Source organism: Amia ocellicauda, chromosome 1, assembly GCF_036373705.1.
Source record: "Amia ocellicauda isolate fAmiCal2 chromosome 1, fAmiCal2.hap1, whole genome shotgun sequence".
In the NCBI taxonomy this organism is placed as follows: domain Eukaryota; kingdom Metazoa; phylum Chordata; class Actinopteri; order Amiiformes; family Amiidae; genus Amia; species Amia ocellicauda.
This window is the reverse complement of record NC_089850.1, coordinates 17,770,765-17,788,821: the sequence shown is the minus strand read 5'-3', so window position 1 is coordinate 17,788,821 and position 18,057 is coordinate 17,770,765. Positions and strand designations below refer to the sequence as shown.

At 42.6% G+C, this 18,057-nt stretch overlaps 1 protein-coding gene across 1 annotated transcript in view; it reads right to left on the bottom strand.

Annotated features, from left to right (window-relative positions):
- Nucleotides 1–18,057, bottom strand: part of igf2r (insulin-like growth factor 2 receptor) — a 45,651-nt gene that overhangs the window by 22,135 nt on the left and 5,459 nt on the right. The window contains exons 3-23 of the mRNA XM_066697456.1: nucleotides 16,113–16,237; nucleotides 13,305–13,403; nucleotides 12,235–12,367; nucleotides 10,256–10,367; nucleotides 9,953–10,055; nucleotides 9,270–9,432; nucleotides 8,930–9,122; nucleotides 8,402–8,505; nucleotides 7,811–7,975; nucleotides 7,535–7,681; nucleotides 7,154–7,303; nucleotides 6,870–7,007; nucleotides 4,855–5,002; nucleotides 3,377–3,551; nucleotides 3,066–3,181; nucleotides 2,780–2,939; nucleotides 2,070–2,246; nucleotides 1,751–1,852; nucleotides 1,093–1,194; nucleotides 383–557; nucleotides 87–260 (exon numbers count right to left, since the gene is read on the bottom strand). Of these exons, the coding sequence (XP_066553553.1) occupies nucleotides 87–260; nucleotides 383–557; nucleotides 1,093–1,194; nucleotides 1,751–1,852; nucleotides 2,070–2,246; nucleotides 2,780–2,939; nucleotides 3,066–3,181; nucleotides 3,377–3,551; nucleotides 4,855–5,002; nucleotides 6,870–7,007; nucleotides 7,154–7,303; nucleotides 7,535–7,681; nucleotides 7,811–7,975; nucleotides 8,402–8,505; nucleotides 8,930–9,122; nucleotides 9,270–9,432; nucleotides 9,953–10,055; nucleotides 10,256–10,367; nucleotides 12,235–12,367; nucleotides 13,305–13,403; nucleotides 16,113–16,237 (2,961 nt within the window). The remainder of the gene's footprint in view (nucleotides 1–86; nucleotides 261–382; nucleotides 558–1,092; nucleotides 1,195–1,750; nucleotides 1,853–2,069; nucleotides 2,247–2,779; nucleotides 2,940–3,065; nucleotides 3,182–3,376; nucleotides 3,552–4,854; nucleotides 5,003–6,869; nucleotides 7,008–7,153; nucleotides 7,304–7,534; nucleotides 7,682–7,810; nucleotides 7,976–8,401; nucleotides 8,506–8,929; nucleotides 9,123–9,269; nucleotides 9,433–9,952; nucleotides 10,056–10,255; nucleotides 10,368–12,234; nucleotides 12,368–13,304; nucleotides 13,404–16,112; nucleotides 16,238–18,057) is intronic.

The following is an 18,057-nucleotide window of genomic DNA, read 5'->3' as shown; positions in this document are numbered from 1 at the left end:
AAAAGCGAATCAGATAATCACTGAGTTAATCTCCTGACACTGCTATAATATTCCCCCACCGCAGTGAAAGCATCTGAAAGGCTTACCGGTGACCTTGCAGTCCACAGGGGCGGGTACGCAGGCCAGAGCGGTGCGGAACTCGAAGAACGCATCGTGAGTCACGTGGGCAGACGAGCTCATCTCCTCGCGCAGGAGCCGCAGCTCCCCCGGGTATGTGTCCTGGTCGCAGGCAAAGCTGATGGTAAAGGTATCCCGAGTTCCTGTGGGACAAGAGGCAGGAGCCACGAGTTACTGCCCCTGCTCACTGCCGAACGCAGTTTCTGGCCTTCCATAGCAGCAGCAGAAGATAAACGCACTGGAGGTCACCTGACACCAATCCTACCTGTGGGCTTATCGAGGTCCCCTTTGTAAGTGAGCGTCAGCAAGCTGTCAGTGGAGAACTGCAAGGAGCTCTCCACCCCAACCTGAGCCACAGGCTGCCCATCCTCCAGCTCACAGCCTCTCATAGGCTTGCCATGACTTTCTCCACACTCCGGTATCGAGCCACATATATTCACCTAGAGACAACAAGTCAGTCAGTCATGTTTAATTCAAGAGGGGAGGCGTTGCCCAAGCATTTTCTTTAGGACAGTGTTTTCCAATTTTCAGGATAGTTTCCCCATGAAACCAGCAACAATAATTGATTCTAGTCTTGTCAACTGCCTGGCTGCCTAAATGCAAACTCACAAAAATACATGCATACATACATACTGCCATAGCATATATACTGACAATCAGTGGCAAGATCTACTAATAGTAGTTAAAACATACTGCCATCTACTGGTGAACATAAATAACAAAAACAAAAAAAGTAAAAAATTGAATGTTACCTATGATAAGAATTAATATAACGTCATACAAAAAAATTGTATAAAATGATGAAGACTAAGCAATAAGTTATGGTCTTCTTAAATCAAAGAAGGTCATACAGCTCTGGTTTGCAGAATGCATCCTGAAAGAATAGTTAGCAAACTTCATCCAGAAAGACATGCACACTTACACGCACAGACTCGCAGGGTAGATTATTTTGTAGGACATTTATTTCAGACATACCTTGAATGTCTTCCCATTCCCTGAAGCTGTGTAACCATTTTGGGAAGCAAGAGGGTTCAGGTTGAACTCGAATCCTGTGTTCGGGTCTTTCACAGTACAGGTCTAGAAGAACAAACTGAGATCTTAGTTTCTTTCAACTTTTGAAATGGAAGGAAATAAGGGATCAAAGTATAGAGACAGACAGTGACTCTTCTTCAAATGGTAGCAAGGGACTCTTCACATCGTTTAACAGTTCTGCACTGAACTCAAGAGAGGTCTTTGGGGTAAGAGGACTCTGGACTGCAGCAGAGGGTCACGGGTTCAATCCAATTCAATTGGTGGACACTGCTATTGATTGTACCCTTGAGAAAGGTACTTTACCTAGGTAGCTCCACTAAAAATCCACCTGCATAAATGGGTACTTGTATGAAAAATAAATGTGATATATTGTAACAACTGTAAGTCACCCTAGATATTTCAGCTAAGACATACAATAACAATAATAACAGAGGTAGTATTGATTGTGAAAACATAACCATTTCCACAAAGAAAAAAATAACGTATGATTGCACAAGTTTATAGACCAAACAGCAGGGCAGAAAAAGACAGGCCGTGCACACCGACCCACGGATTTGACATTGACAAACAACTGTTTGCAGCTTGTCATCTCAAAGCTCACCTCATTTTTGTTCTCGGAGTTCGAGATGGCACAGGCAGCCTCGGTCTCCCACAGGAAGGTGGTGGTGCAGTTCTCACTGATGATGAAGCGAGGGCCAGAAGACTATCAAGGAAGAACAGGTCAACACTCAGCTCTGGTCAGCACACACACAACACATTGCAGCTTCTTTCATTTTCTCCAGAAAAGGTCACACAGACTGCCCTGAGTGAGTCCAGCCTCATCAGTATCATGATAGAAACAGGACCCTGGCATGCAGGTGATTATTGGTTAACATGGGCGCAAGAGGTTACAGTTTCTTATAAGACAAAAGCCTCCTCACCATGGCACCCCGGGAGCAGTCCAGGTGGATTCTGGTGGTGTAGGGCATCTTCCTGCCATCTGAGTCGCACAGCGATCCATCACTGTACTCCAGGAGCAGACTGTTCTCCTTCTCGATCACGGGGCCCTTCTTTGCAATGCCCAGGTTGCTAATGGACACCTTTTCAACCATCATGTCCTACAAAGACATACACAAAAAAAAGTGGAAAATCAAGAAACGTGTCAGATGTCCTCCTCTACAAACACTGAAGAGATCTCTCACAGTCAGTGTCCAAATATAGGGATCTCTTTATCTTAAACATTTTAGTATTTAAAAGTGTGTCCTTATTTCAAATGAAAATGTAAAATAAAAGAATATCTGAACTTTAAATAATAGGGTGAGGGAGGAGCTCTGATTATATTAAAAATACAAGTAGTAGTAATTGGGTCATATGATCAGGTTTATGCACTTATGGGCATGTCAGTATCAGCATGAAAACTGGCTGTGCTCCACTCCACACAAACAACTTCCAAGGAGAAAGGAGAAATGATAAGGAAAAAAAAAAAACTTGGTAGGTGGCCAGTCTGTTTCCAGATTTCTGAAATAGCTATTTTTAGCTGCTGCTTGGGTCATTTTCTATATTTGATATGGAGGTAAAGTGCTTCTAATGCCTCAAATCAAGACTGAGAATTCCCCTCAAATCAGGACCCAACTGGGTTTCATCCACTCACCCCTTGCGCTTCGTACTTTATCTCGCAGACCGAGGCATAGCGGTCACACCCCGGCACAGGGTTGAGGGGGCGACAAACGTTGATGTAGTACTTCCTCAGACTGCCAGAGTCATCCATAGCATACCAGTTGGGCTCCTCACTGCCTACCGACCTGGACAAACTGCACGAAAGAAGATCAAGATTCAGATTTATTCAGATTACTAGATGAAGAAAGGAATGAGATATATATCTATATATTTAAATGTTTTCTTTTGGAGTCGATTAGATAATAGTCTAGAAAACTTGCCTTGACAAGTCATACTGTTTCATTGTGTTTGGGTCAGTCACCATACACTCCAGCAGCACTTCTGGGCAGGCGTATGAGGTGTACCACTTGAAGTTGTAAGTGGTCCCATCTTCAATCTAGAAACAACCCCGGAAAAACAAATAAGAAAAAAAAGTTAAATCAGAGAACAAGGCCTTTAGCATTTTGGAGGAACACATTGCCTTTTTGTGGCTTTGGAGCAGCTCGTTCAAGACAGAATAGTTGTAATTTGTAATCGATGAGGGATGGGGCTGCGCAATGTCATGAAGCTGGGGTAGTTGCTGTGCTGTTACCTGATACTGGGGGTAGCCCTTTCCAGCCTCCCGATCACACAGGAAGGAGATAAGTGTCGAGCGTTGAGTGTGCTGCTCGTTATTGTACGGGGTCCCGTTCGTGTAAGTGAGCTGGATCATGCCGTCATAGTAGGACAGGTTAGCGTTGAACTCCCCGAGATTCCACACTTTACCGCTGCAGGACGAGCAAAAACAAAGGTGTTAATGGAAAGCCAGTGGCCATTACCCTGACACATTGACATACACCGATCAGCCATAACATTATGACCACCTGTCTAATATTGTGTAGGTCCCACTTTTGCTGCCAAAACAGCCCTGACCTGTCGAGGCATGGACTCCACTAGACCTCTGAAGGTGTGCTGTGGTATCTGGCACCAAGACGTTAGCAGCAGATCCTTTAAGTCCTGTAAGTTGCGAGGTGGGGCCTCAATGGATCGGACTTGTTTGTCCAGCACATCCCACAGATGCTCGATTGGATTGAGATCTGGGAAATTTGGAGGTCAAGTCAACACCCTGAACTCGTGATTCATCCGAAAATGCCACCTTCTTCCATTGCTCCATGGTCCAGTTCTGATGCTCACGTGCCCATTGTAGGCGCTTTCGTTAGTGGACAGGGGTCAGCATGGGCACCCTGACTGATCTGCGGCTACGCAGCCCCATACGCAACAAACTGCACTGTGTGTTCTGACACCTTTCTATCAGAACCAGCATTCACTTTTTCAGCAATTTGAGCTACAGTAGCTCGTCTGTTGGATCGGACCACACGGGCCACCCTTCGCTCCCCACGTGCATCAATGAGCCTTGGCCGCCCATGACCCTGTCGCCGGTTCACCGCTTTTCCTTCCTTGCACCACTTTTGACAGGTCCTGACCACTGCAGACCGGGAACACCCCACAAGAGCTGCAGTTTTGGAGATGCTCTGACCCAGTCGTCTAGCCCTCACAATTTGGCCCTTGTCAAAGATCCTTACGCTGCCCATTTTTCCTGCTTCTGACACATCAACTTTGAGGACAAAATGTTCACTTGCTGCCTAATACATCCCACCCACTGACAGGTGCCATGATAACGAGATTATCAGTGTTATTCACTTCACCTGTCAGTGGTCATAATGTTATGGCTGATCGGTAGATAGATATGGCAGTTAAAACACAAGCTTTTTAACTGCTTATTACTCAATGCCTGGGGGGGGAGTACGTTTGCACCTGGCCACAGGTAACCAGAAGCTTTTGAACTATTACGAGTTACGGGGGCGTTTATTTTAATTTTGATTTATACAAGGAGATTTACCACAGGGGTGTTATCATTATGTCATTATATTATTGCCATATTATTATTATGTGTTTTTTTGTATTATTATTAATTGGTCGACTGATGTATTTCCCTACATTGTTTAGTTTTTAAATCATGTAAAGAAAACATTTACAGACTTTTTCAAAACGAAATGGCACACAAACAAACACAGGCAGACAGAGAGCTACCCTTTGCCAATCTGACAGGCACCGGACGTAGCGGGGCAAGCTTCATCTTTTACAGCACCGCAGACATTGATGTAGAAGTTATAGCCAGCAGCAGACAGGTTATAGCTCCCTTGGGACTTGCTCAGTGGGGTCAAGTCAAAGGAGAACCCTGCGGAGAACCACAACAACACAGGCACGAGTCAGCGATATCCAGATACACACAGATATCTACAGTGAGGGAAAAAAGTATTTGATCCGATGCTGATTTTGTACGTTTGCCCACTGATAAAGAAATGATCAGTCTATAATTTTAATGGTAGGTGTATTTTAACAGTGAGAGACAGAATAACAACAAAATCCAGAAAAATGCATTTCAAAAAACTTATAAATTGATTTGCATGTTAATGAGGGAAATAAGTATTTGACCCCTTCGACTTAGTACTTGGTGGCAAAACCCTTGTTGGCAATCACAGAGGTCAGACGTTTCTTGTAGTTGGCCACCAGGTTTGCACACATCTCAGGAGGGATTTTGTCCCACTCCTCTTTGCAGATCCTCTCCAAGTCATTAAGGTTTTGAGGCTGACGTTTGGCAACTCGAACCTTCAGCTCCCTCCACAGATTTTCTGTGGGATTAAGGTCTGGAGACTGGCTAGGCCACTCCAGGACCTTAATGTGCTTCTTCTTGAGCCACTCCTTTGTTGCCTTGGCTGTGTGTTTTGGGTCATTGCCATGCTGGAATTCCCATCCACGACCCATTTTCAATGCCCTGGCTGAGGGAAGGAGGTTCTTACCCAAGATTTGACGGTACATGGCCCTGTCCATCGTCCCTTTGATGCGGTGCAGTTGTCCTGTCCCCTTAGCAGAAAAACACCCCCAAAGTGCAATGTTTCCACCTCCATGTTTGACGGTGGGGATGGTGTTCTTGGGGTCATTCCTCCTCCTCCAAACAGGGCGAGTTGAGTTGATGCCAAAGAGCTCGATTTTGGTCTCATCTGACCACAACACTTTCACCCAGTTCTCCTCTGAATCATTCAGATGTACAGGCCCGTCTGAAGTTTGCCAATGAACATGTGCTTTCTTGAGCAGGGGGACCTTGCGGGCGCTGCAGGATTTCAGTCCTTCACGGCGTAGTGTGTTACCAATTGTTTTCTTGGTGACTATGGTCCCAGCTGCCTTGAGATCATTAACAAGATCCTCCCGTGTAGTTCTGGGCTGATTCCTCACCGTTCACATGATCATTGAAACTCCACGAGGTGAGATCTTGCATGGAGCCCCAGACCGAGGGACACTGACAGTTATTTTGTGTTTCTTCCATTTGCGAATAATCGCACCAACTGTTGTCACCTTCTCACCAAGCTGCTTGGCGATGGTCTTGTAGCCCATTCCAGCCTTGTGTAGGTCTACAATCTTGTCCCTGACATCCTTGGACAGCTCTTTGGTCTTGGCCATGGTGGAGAGTTTGGAATCTGATTGATTGATTGCTTCTGTGGACAGGTGTCTTTTATACAGGTAACGAGCTGAGATTAGGAGCACTCCCTTTAAGAGAGTGCTCCTAATCTCAGCTCGTTACCTGTATAAAAGACACCTGGGAGCCAGAAATCTTGCTGATTGATAGGGGATCAAATACTTATTTCCCTCATTAACATGCAAATCAATTTATAACTTTTTTGAAATGCGTTTTTCTGGATTTTTTTGTTGTTATTCTGTCTCTCACTGTTAAAATACACCTACCATTAAAATTATAGATGGATCATTTCTTTGTCAGTGGGCAAACATACAAAATCAGCAGGGGATCAAATACTTTTTTCCCCTACTGTATACAATTGTTGATGTATTATATATACACATATGCCTGTAAAACTAAATATTGATACATGCATAGAAAATGAAAAGAAAAACACTCTCAGATCTTTATACTCTCTATGTAAATGTGTTATCATCTTTGCAGCGACACACTAATTTCCAGACCCGCCCCAATCAGTGCATTACTGAGAGAACTCCCTGGAATACAGTGCTAAAAGAGAGGGGCCACCTACCAGCCTGGGGGTCCGACACCACGCAGTGGTCTCCCTTGGTCTTGGACAATACACAGGCTGCAGCGGTGTGCCATTCAAACTCATAGACACACTCGTCGCTGGACACGCTCTTCAGCAAAGGGGCGCTGTCACCTTCACCTTTAAGAGGACAAAAAGACATTCTGTGTTTACATACTGAATGGCTTTTCTCCTTCCTCACCTTGGGGGCAGAATCTGATTTAAATTATGTGGATCCACATTAACACCAACAGCCCGTTCCACACACAGCCCACAGCGTGACTTACCAGGCTTGCATACCAGCGTGATGATGCTTTTAATCTTGCTTTTGCCATTGCACTCGTCCCCCTCCGTGTAAGTCAACAGGATATTATTATTGTCATCTTTTTTGGGTGAGGAGAGAAATTTTCCCAGACTCTTTGGTTTGTTGTCCTTCCCTGAAATAAAGAGGGACAGAGATTCTCAACACCTGCCACCTTCTGACAAGACAGAGACTGCATATTCCAGACCGTAAGGACTGTCACGGTGAAAGACGAGGGGGGGAGGTTAGGGTCTTAAAGACCTCTTGTTCAGTGGCTCTCTTGCCCACTGCAGATGGGCGAGACTGGCACACTGTTCACCTTTGCTCGGACTGCACTGCTTTACAATTGGGAGACTAAAACACTTACCCACAGCACAGAGCGCAGTGTCCTCTGGGCAGCTGCTGGTCGCTTCCTCCTGGATGACCTTGTGACACACATTAATGTAGAAGTGCTTCCTGTCCGACTCCACCGCACTGCTGTCCACTGCCTCCCAGTTCATAGTTGCCCCCGACTCTGAAACACACACAAACACAATGCTATTAACCTCACTGGGAATATATGACCGTACAACACTGTTTCACCAAAGGCGTTGGCCACACACAGGCCTACATGAATAATAAATGATCAATAAAAAAAGTGTACCTGAATATCTGGTTAAAGACGAGAGGTCGTAGTGCTTCTTCCCGTCTGTGACCCGGCACAGAAGATCCTCCTTCTCTTTCACACAGGCATGCGCAGTCTGCCAGTCAAAGAAGTACGTGCAGTCCGTCTCGCCAATGAACACCGGCGAGCCCCTCCCATCATTACCTGGGAAAAGACAAGGAAAGGAACTTAAAAGGTGAGCGAAGCTGAGCAAAGATGACGGACAGTATCCATTTTGCATATAAAGGCCTTCTCTCTACTCTCTATGGTTAAATCATTTCTCTTTCAATTCTAAAAAATGTGTCAAACAAGACCTCTTTGAAAGCTTGGTGATAGAGGAGGGCAAAAAGGCGTCCAAAGGAAAGCCACGGAGGCAGACACTGAATTCAAAACATACATTGTTTTCTTTTTATTTTGTATGATTTCTCGACTGGCCTAGGGCTCCATTGTTTCTGCTACTTCACAATGGAAGTGGCAAACAATGTTCAACTAACAGCTGCTTACATTGTTACATTGTAACAAAAGGGGGTGTGGGTTTCTTCCTGTTGACTGAAGAAGTACAGGTTTAGGTTGAGGCGAGCCAGTTCTTACCAGCTGTTTGGTTGCACTCAAAGTTGATTATGGTCATTCTCTGAAAGCCTGAGCTGCAGGTATTCCCCCCAGGGTAAATCAGGGTGAGATCTCCGTCAGAGTACCTGGCAGACAAAAGCATAACCACAGAGACCCATCAGGCCAAAGGACACACAAATGTGGAGCAGGACAGAGACGCGCCAGTGTATCCAACAGAAACAGGAATTCTCAGCAAAACAGAGCACTGGTGGCGGGGGAAGAGACACCATTTAAAGTACAGCATTTCACATGTATTGATTTTATTTGTAATAGTAACAAAAATGAGTTGTATGTACAATTGTTTAGATCCTGGATGGTGAAACATGGTAACGAGCTCTAGTGACACAAGTGGTTAAAACAAAATGCGCAAGGACCGAAAAAGAGTCGGCACCTTTGATGTTCACTACATTTCAGTCAGTGCGTGGTACACAGGATGGCACAGGACAATAAGCAAATAAATAAATCAAAATAAAACTGGGATATCATAAGAGCAGAAGGCTTCGGTCATACCTTAGAGTTTGGTTCTGATATCTCCCTGCAACCTTCTTTAGACTGCCGTCGGCCTTCACCTGGCAGGAGGAGATGAAGCCCTTGGTATCGGCACAGCCGCCACTCTTGATTTCTCCACACACGTTAAGGTAATACACGTAATCATCTATGCCATCGCTGGTGTGGGACGATGTCTGGTATGGGTTTACTGAACCTGCAAAAGGATTGCGAGGGGAGACGCAATTAAGTCAAAGGTTTTCCCGTTTGGATGAAAGAACTGACTGTAACTTGTCAGCCAGTGAACTGCAACCGCAACAAGTTGTGTTTGTCTGTTTGATGTAAGTGACTCAGATGGACTTACTGGCGGGAAGGGTGAGAGGACTGAGGTCGATGGAGATGTCGTGCTGATCGCTGGTGAACTTGCAGTCTGAGCTCTCCAGGTAATCTCTGTGACAGGCGTACTCGGTCACCCACTCCACCTCATAGCGGCAGTTTGCTTTCGCCGTCAGTCTGGGGTCACTGCCCTGCAGATGCACACATGGAGCAGAAACACATTGCAAAAATGGAGAATGGGTTATGTTAGGAGCACAGCAGTAAATAATCCACCTTGTTACAAGTCACCAAAAACCTGGCCAACTCTGTCCTGCGAAGACTAGTTTAAGATGTACATCGATCAAACAAATTGCTACAGTTATAGTAGATATCTATATCCTGGGTATGGGTGTCTACTAATACATACATCATAATAAAATAAAGAATAAAAAGTGGATAATTTTGCACAATTGATTTTATAAAGATTAATAAATTGTAGGCTGTCCCTATCAATCAGCAACTCCACACTTAGCTAGACGAGCATTCAGCCACTACAGGTGTAAAACTAAGTAAATCAATGAACAAATAGTAACAACAATTTTGAATTTTGCAACTCTGAAAAAGTACACATACACATACAAACTTTATCAATCATGAAATAAAGTCTCTGAAACATACATTCGACTATAAACAGGCGTCGCACAGACAGAGGAGGAAGAGAAAATGATGTACCTCCTGTCTCTTTGATGGACAAATGAAGGTAATGGTAACAGCAGGAGTGTGAGTCCCACAGAAATCCAGCTTCGGGCCTGAATAGCCATAGTGCAGCACCAGTCTGACAACGAGAGGGGAAAGGTCAAGGACCGAAGGAAGGCCGGCTCTCAAGCAGCACACGGTCTCTCACTGAAAGCATCTAGGGTTCCAGAACTACAAACTGTCAGCAGTGCCCACAATGCATCAGAGAGCCAGTGGCCTCACCCAGTGTGAAAGGTACACAGTTTAACTGGCACAAATGCGTCTCTGGGTGAACAGTACCTGTCTTTATCAGCCAGCTGTAGTGCTTCAGTGGCTTGGCCAACACTGTAGTAATTGTTGTTCATCTTGAGGCAAGCAGTCGAGTTCTCAGGACAGGACAGCTGAGAACTGGCTGGACAAGGAAACGGATGAAAGCCAGCTGTTAGTGCTGTAAGCTATATATTGATATTAATGTTTTACTATAAGCTCATTAAGATACACACAACTATTTACAAGAGGGGCCAAAAAAGCAGATGGTCGCAAAAAAATGGATTCGGTTTTAAACTGAGTTATGGTCACAGAAATCCCTTCATTTCTATGTGTTTGAAACATGGAGACAGATACGGGACAAATATTAGTTTACAGTTCAATAAGCGACTGAAGTTATTTTTTACTAATTACTTTGCAACCATTTTCTTATTTTGCCGATTTTGAAAAATCACGCTGCCCACGCAGGTTCAATATTTTAGATTGATAGTGAACATATGCCCGAAATCTTGAATATATATCTTGTATATAATTATTACTGTCAAATGCATTATTTTCACTGTACCTTTAATGCGTTGACCTTGTGTATCAGTTTTGAGAATGAGAGATAGTCAATACCATTTTGTTGTAGTTTATTATTATTTATAAACTATAAATATTATGGTCAATAAAAGATTTTTTTTAAAAGGTATTCCATGGAAATAAATAATTATTTTCTTCCTTATTTGTGGGTGTATGCATTTTTCTTACTTCCTAACACAACACACTGATCTCCCTTACAACTTTGTATATGGTAGGCCTATATTTTGATTCCTACATAAATGAGCTGTAATTCTATTTTCTGTTGCTGTAATGAGGCAAATGTAAGAACAGTCGAGAATACATATTTTTTCTTTTTAATGTTATTAAATTCATAAGATAGTTTCAGTATCAGTACAGCCTAAACTGCACAAAATTGTGTGTGTGATCACGTCTTACTTATGATCATTTTTATATATAGCAGTAAACTGTGTTAGTCATGAATCCTGATAACAACATTACACTGGGAGAAAAAGAGAGATTGTATATTTAAAAGATACATAAGATGCATGAGAAAAAAAAATAACAGTTCTTTCAGGTGGGGCAATTAGTTAGTGTGAAGAAGCGACTTGAGGCGAGGGTGCATTTGACATCAAACAAACAAAATATTTTTTTAAATACCAGGTGTAAGGAAATATATGCTATTATTTGAAGGGGCCAAGAATCACATGAGTAAAGTTCCCTGTGACAAGACTGGTGGAGATAAACTGTTTTGATGTTAAATGGCACAAAAATACAACATCAGAAACATCCGTCTTGTCTAAAGCATCAATCACACGTATCTGATGCATCCTTGAAGATATATACACCTGACTGATCATGTTTGTAGTGCCAGGGTAGAAAGTACTTATCAGGCAGATGAGGTGTCTTGGCAAGATCTGTTATGATGAACACCTCACCTCCTCCACAACTCCAGGTCATTCAAGGGCTTTGTGTCATAACATACATTAAAAAGAATAGGATCTGTGTGCTTAAAACACGCTTGGTAAATTACTTCCAAGGAAGACATTTCAAGCCTTCATCTGTATCCCAAATTAAAACGTAGCTGGGGAATAACATCCAATTTACAATTTTACATTTTCATTGGCATCATAATTTTCTTCTTAAACATCCAAATCTTCCTTCATTTTTTTTCCCCTCTCTCAGATCTAAAACTTCAGTTAATACAGAAACCTTAGTTTACTTGGGGCGCTTAGCCAAGACCAAAATATAACCCTAATTCGATTACTAAATTTAATTCTAGTACATAACTTAGTAAATTTACTCAAAATAACATTTTCTAAAAAAGCATTCCTGCCCTCATCTGGGGACAGGAGGCCTCAACCTGCAAACTATTGCGTTACCAGCCCCTACATGTAACTTCCCACTGTCTAATTGTGTTTAAAATAATTAAAGGCGAGGTATTTAGCCACATTTAGGCAAGGCAAACTTACTGATGCTCCTGCATATGTTGATGTATAAGTCAGAATCAGCATCCGAGTCATCCACCAAGTAACCCTCCATGGTCTTGATCAGAGGGTTCAGGTCATGCTTTTTCCCATCAGTGTCAAACACATAGCAGGGCACCTTGAAAGACATACCAGTGTGAGGGGTTGTGGACAGGGACGCCATTGAAGGAAAGGCAATCAATTCCAACTTGAACTGCCTAACAATCTTGTCTGTGTCATAGATCACATAATTACTGTACGGCCCCAACCAGGGACTCGCGAAAAGGATAAAATCGAGCTTGTAAACAGACTAGGAGGTAACCTAATTTAGCAAAGCATCGCAATGTGCTCAGAGGGATTTTGAAAGGTTTTCTGTTTCAGCGGGAACTGTGCCTAGCTTTTTCTTTGACTGAAACCCTGCTGATAGATATTGTAATATAAAATGCCCTATAGGAGGGAGGGAGTGGGGCTGAAAATAGTATTTTGCCATGAGTCCTCCTTTTACTAGGAAAGCTGTGCAACTGGGGAGGTGTCATGAGTTTAGTAATACATCAAGGGTCAGCGAATAGCAGAATGGCATTGCCTATGGTGCATACATTAACTCCCTATATAGGAAGGGCAATGTACACACCTGCTCAAAAACATGGGTCCCTCATCTGAAAGAAGCTGTTCAGTTATGCAATACAAATATGCAGAATACAAATACTATAATCATGATCATCCTATTAACACTCCGGTCTGTATGATGGAGCATTCGTCAGGACAGGTCAATGGGGCTCATCTGCCGAGGAACTACTTTTATTCTGTTTCCAAGTAAACCAGTCAAGAGCTCTTTTCAGAATGCTTGGAGCCTCGTCAAATGTACCGCAGTAAGACAACCTGTTCCCTGCTGTCCCCATGGTCATTAGCCCACATAGCATCACTTTGTATTTAAAAGGTCACAAGAATGAATACACTGGTTAAAGAAAAACAGGTTGTATTGTTCTTGTCACATTGAAAACCGTGCTTCCGGGAGGCAGTCTTCCGCACTCCACCATCCCAAGATGATTTTCCAGTAATATCTGCCCCACACTCACCTCTGAATGGGGCTTGAATTTGTCCTTCTTGCAAGCTACATATGTCCTCCATTCGAAGTAGTGCACACATTCAGACACGGTCACAAATTCAGGTGTTCCCTGGATTGACACGCACAACAACAGATTGGTGGAGGTTAGTTTTCCGAGAACATTCCAGATTCAGAAGATGAACAAAACATGAAGTCGTGCTGTGAATAACATCATCATTTTTAACAAAAGAGAATGGACATTTTTGAAATGAAGCACTTAAGGAAAACATACATGGATGTATACGAGAAAATTCTAGTAAATTCTAGACAAAGAGTGATTAAGGTGAGGTGATAAACTGCACATTTTCCGAGTTACTCGATCGATCTGAACAGAGCTTCGAATAAATGCTTTCAGTGGTGTGATAAGTAATGGAAACAGATGATGGCTCATTTTCTAGTTTTTTTTAAAACCACAAGTTCCTTCCACAAGACATTCACCACCTCGGTCTGAAATTTGTGAGGAACCTTATTACTAATTTCCACAACCAGTGCTCACTCACCACTTGCCAGAAATAACAATGTTATTTGAATGGTAAATGAAACCACCTTAAAATGACCTTAAACCAGTCTGGTATTTAACTCATTTATACTGCATGAGAGAACCTACAGACACCCATAGGCTCCTATGGTTTTAATTCAAAATTAGGTTTCACAATGAATTTGCACTTGGGCATCTGACCTGCAGGACTCCCCTGATTGGCCTAAAGTGCATAAAGGCACAGTAAAATATATTCACTTCCTTGCACCACTTCCCTACCCGTGTGTATCGGTTTCTGTAAGCCCCACCTATTAAAAGAGCCTATTTATCGTAGTCATCCCCCCACAGTGCCTCAATATATGTTGATTAATATTGTAATTTGAAAATATTGTAGTGTAAAGTTTTTGGGGATCAAAAGAAATATCTGACTAACATTCAATGCTAATCTCAGGCACCACAACCTCAAAACACCAAAAAAACTAAAAGAGGCCTGCTGGAAATCACTAAAGCATGCACTGGTGGCTTGTTCTGGGGAAATGTAAAAACAACGGTATAAACTAATCAGTTTAGATCTCGATCTTTTTAGCTAGAAAGAAACTGTATGTCACTCTGTCAGAAGTCAGAGGTATACACTCACCTAAAGGATTATTAGGAACACCATACTAATACTGTGTTTGACCCCCTTTCGCCTTCAGAACTGCCTTAATTCTACGTGGCATTGATTCAACATGGTGCTGAAAGCATTCTTTAGAAATGTTGGCCCATATTGATAGGATAGCATCTTGCAGTTGATGGAGATTTGTGGGATGCACATCCAGGGCACGAAGCTCCCGTTCCACAACATCCCAAAGATGCTCTATTGGGTTGAGATCTGGTGACTGTGGGGGCCAGTTTAGTACAGTGAACTCATTGTCATGTTCAAGAAACCAATTTGAAATGATTCGACCTTTGTGACATGGTGCATTATCCTGCTGGAAGTAGCCATCAGAGGATGGGTACATGGTGGTCATAAAGGGATGGACATGGTCAGAAACAATGCTCAGGTAGGCCGTGGCATTTAAACGATGCCCAATTGGCACTAAGGGGCCTAAAGTGTGCCAAGAAAACATCCCCCACACCATTACACCACCACCACCAGCCTGCACAGTGGTAACAAGGCATGATGGATCCATGTTCTCATTCTGTTTACGCCAAATTCTGACTCTACCATCTGAATGTCTCAACAGAAATCGAGACTCATCAGACCAGGCAACATTTTTCCAGTCTTCAACTGTCCAATTTTGGTGAGCTTGTGCAAATTGTAGCCTCTTTTTCCTATTTGTAGTGGAGATGAGTGGTACCCGGTGGGGTCTTCTGCTGTTGTAGCCCATCCGCCTCAAGGTTGTACGTGTTGCGGCTTCACAGATGCTTTGCTGCATACCTCGGTTGTAACGAGTGGTTATTTCAGTCAAAGTTGCTCTTCTATCAGCTTGAATCAGTCGGCCCATTCTCCTCTGACCTCTAGCATCAACAAGGCATTTTCGCCCACAGGACTGCCGCATACTGGATGTTTTTCCCTTTTCACACCATTCTTTGTAAACCCTAGAAATGGTTGTGCGTGAAAATCCCAGTAACTGAGCAGATTGTGAAATACTCAGACCGGCCCGTCTGGCACCAACAACCATGCCACGCTCAAAATTGCTTAAATCACCTTTCTTTCCCATTCAGACATTCAGTTTGGAGTTCAGGAGATTGTCTTGACCAGGACCACACCCCTAAATGCATTGAAGCAACTGCCATGTGATTGGTTGGTTAGAAAATTGCATTAATGAGAAATTGAACAGGTGTTCCTAATAATCCTTTAGGTGAGTGTATAGTCTGCTTGTGTGCTGACATTTATCCTCTCGTGAGGAACGTCGAGGAACCAGAAGAACACGTTTCTGGTTTGCTCACACACCGGGCAGGACTTAATCATATGAAATGAAGAGGGTTTGTCATATCCTGGTCAGCTGAGAGTGTTTAACCAATAAAACAAATAGCAACACATGAGCTTTCCTACATCTCAAACTGGGAGATTAGGTTAAAATAAATATATTTTGAGAAATTATATAAAGTTTCTCAATGCACCAAATAATACTTGTTTTTAGTTTAGTTGTCTTTACCACCTTCCTCATAAATGTAAATGTAAAGTCCTTTACATCTTTGCTACATCGTGCATCTGAAGGAGGATGCTAAAAAAGCCACAAGAAGATGGTTACAGGTTCTTTCTAAGTGGTCACAGTCAAACATTTCTGACTAACCCCCCACCCACCAGCTCCTTACCATGGTCTTCCCACACAGGAAGCTGATGCTGCTCTGAACCTTCTGTTTGGAGCCCGGCTCTGAGCATTTCTGACTTGTGTTAAACCCAAGCACATAATCAGAAGACAGCTGCTGAGATCGGTCACCTGAAGGCACAGTCAAAGACAGAAGACGACATGAGGTTGAGAAGCACATTGCATGACCAACTACATTTTCATTTTTCTTTATAATAAATACATATTTTGTCAAGCTTCACCTTCACAAATATTCCATCGTGCTGATTCTGCCACCCCTTGAAATCCCAGTCACAGTCCAATTTATAACATAACCCAAATTGGAAGCACTGGACTGGAAGAACCCATCAGTATTTATAAGGTACCATCTACCATGACGGTTTGCAGTCTTTAATGCAAAACCGAAGGCTATGTTCTTAGCACACATGCAGACAACAACTTGATAAAATTCTTACACATAGTGCACAGCTTGCAAAGTAACCTTAAACTTTTTATACCAGGAAAGCAGACGTTTGCTTCTCATATCATACACTTATGGTCACAGCTAACAAATGAGATGCACCAAAGGAAGAGCACTAGTGTGATATGTGCCTTCTAAGTTTCTAGTGCCACCATTAAGCCTGAAAAACAAGAGTCTTTCTTTGCAGAGACTTGAGATGGTGATCTTCAATACAGTCCACAGTCCACAAACTTTCCTGTAATGCTTTCTGTGTTATGCATGTTGAAAGTACATTGATTTTCATGGAGAACACTTGGGGGGGATGGGGCAGTATGTTGAAATACAAACAAGCTATCGCACTATAAAAAGGCAGGACTCTCTGTACAATACAAACAAAAGCAACACTTAATTAGTCTGGCTATTGTGTAGGAATGACATTGCCTGCAAAGGGAAACTGCAGCTCATATTGACCTCCACTGTATCAACCCATGGAAGGATGCAGGCTGCAGCAGCCAGACAAGCGTGTGGATCTCTCCGCAAGCATGGGCTGCCATCTATGCAAGTCACTTGCTGTTACCTACCCTGCATTATAAAGCATTTTACAAATACTTTTTTGCATGAGAAAACACTTGATTTCTCAATGCACACTGTGTCCCAAGACATAAAAACATTCCCTGATGTGACTTTTCCTTTTTACTTCAGAGTTTATCTGGCGAACAAGAAAGCACTATTTATCCTCCACTTTATTATATTTCCCAATTGGGCAATACAGGGTAGCAGATTAAGGTCATAATTTAATAAGAAAAGTGTACAGACGTTTCTTCAGCATGCAACTGAAGCAGTGAGTGAAAGCCAGTGCCCACATCAATGCAAAACCACCAGAATATGAGGTCATTCAAAAAAAAAAGTCTCACTACACAAAACATAAATACAATGTCATAGAGGAAGACTCAATTTAATTTATATCAAAGGTCATGGAATAAGACACGGTAACTATTAAACACACATTGGTGTAGTCTCAAGCTGTAAACATGCATTTTATTCCTGAAGTGTCCAAAATATTTAGTGTGTATCTTTCTAACCAAGATTTCTTTCAAACTGTAAACTGCCAATCAAAATGTACTACAAGATTAATCAATACAAAAACAGGTTTTAATTTGATCAATTAGGCATTTAGAGCCTTCATAACTGACTATGACCTCTGTTTGTTTGTTTTTTGTTTCTCTTTTTTGTGCCTATTCTGACACACCTGCGCTTAATAGCTGAATAGAGGAACGGCCATTGATTAGGTTGAGTGAGCGAAAACCGGATCTGGGAGTCTCTGGATTAAGTACCCTTTGTTTTTCCCCCGTTAATGTGTGAGTCAGTGTAGAGAGCTGATATAGTCAGTGGGGAATTCTGGACTGGTTTTTAGTTCATCACTATACACAATAATGTTAAAATCATCAACTGTCCCGTTACCGGATTAAAAAAGCTTATGATATTACAACAATATTATTTATTGTTTGCACAT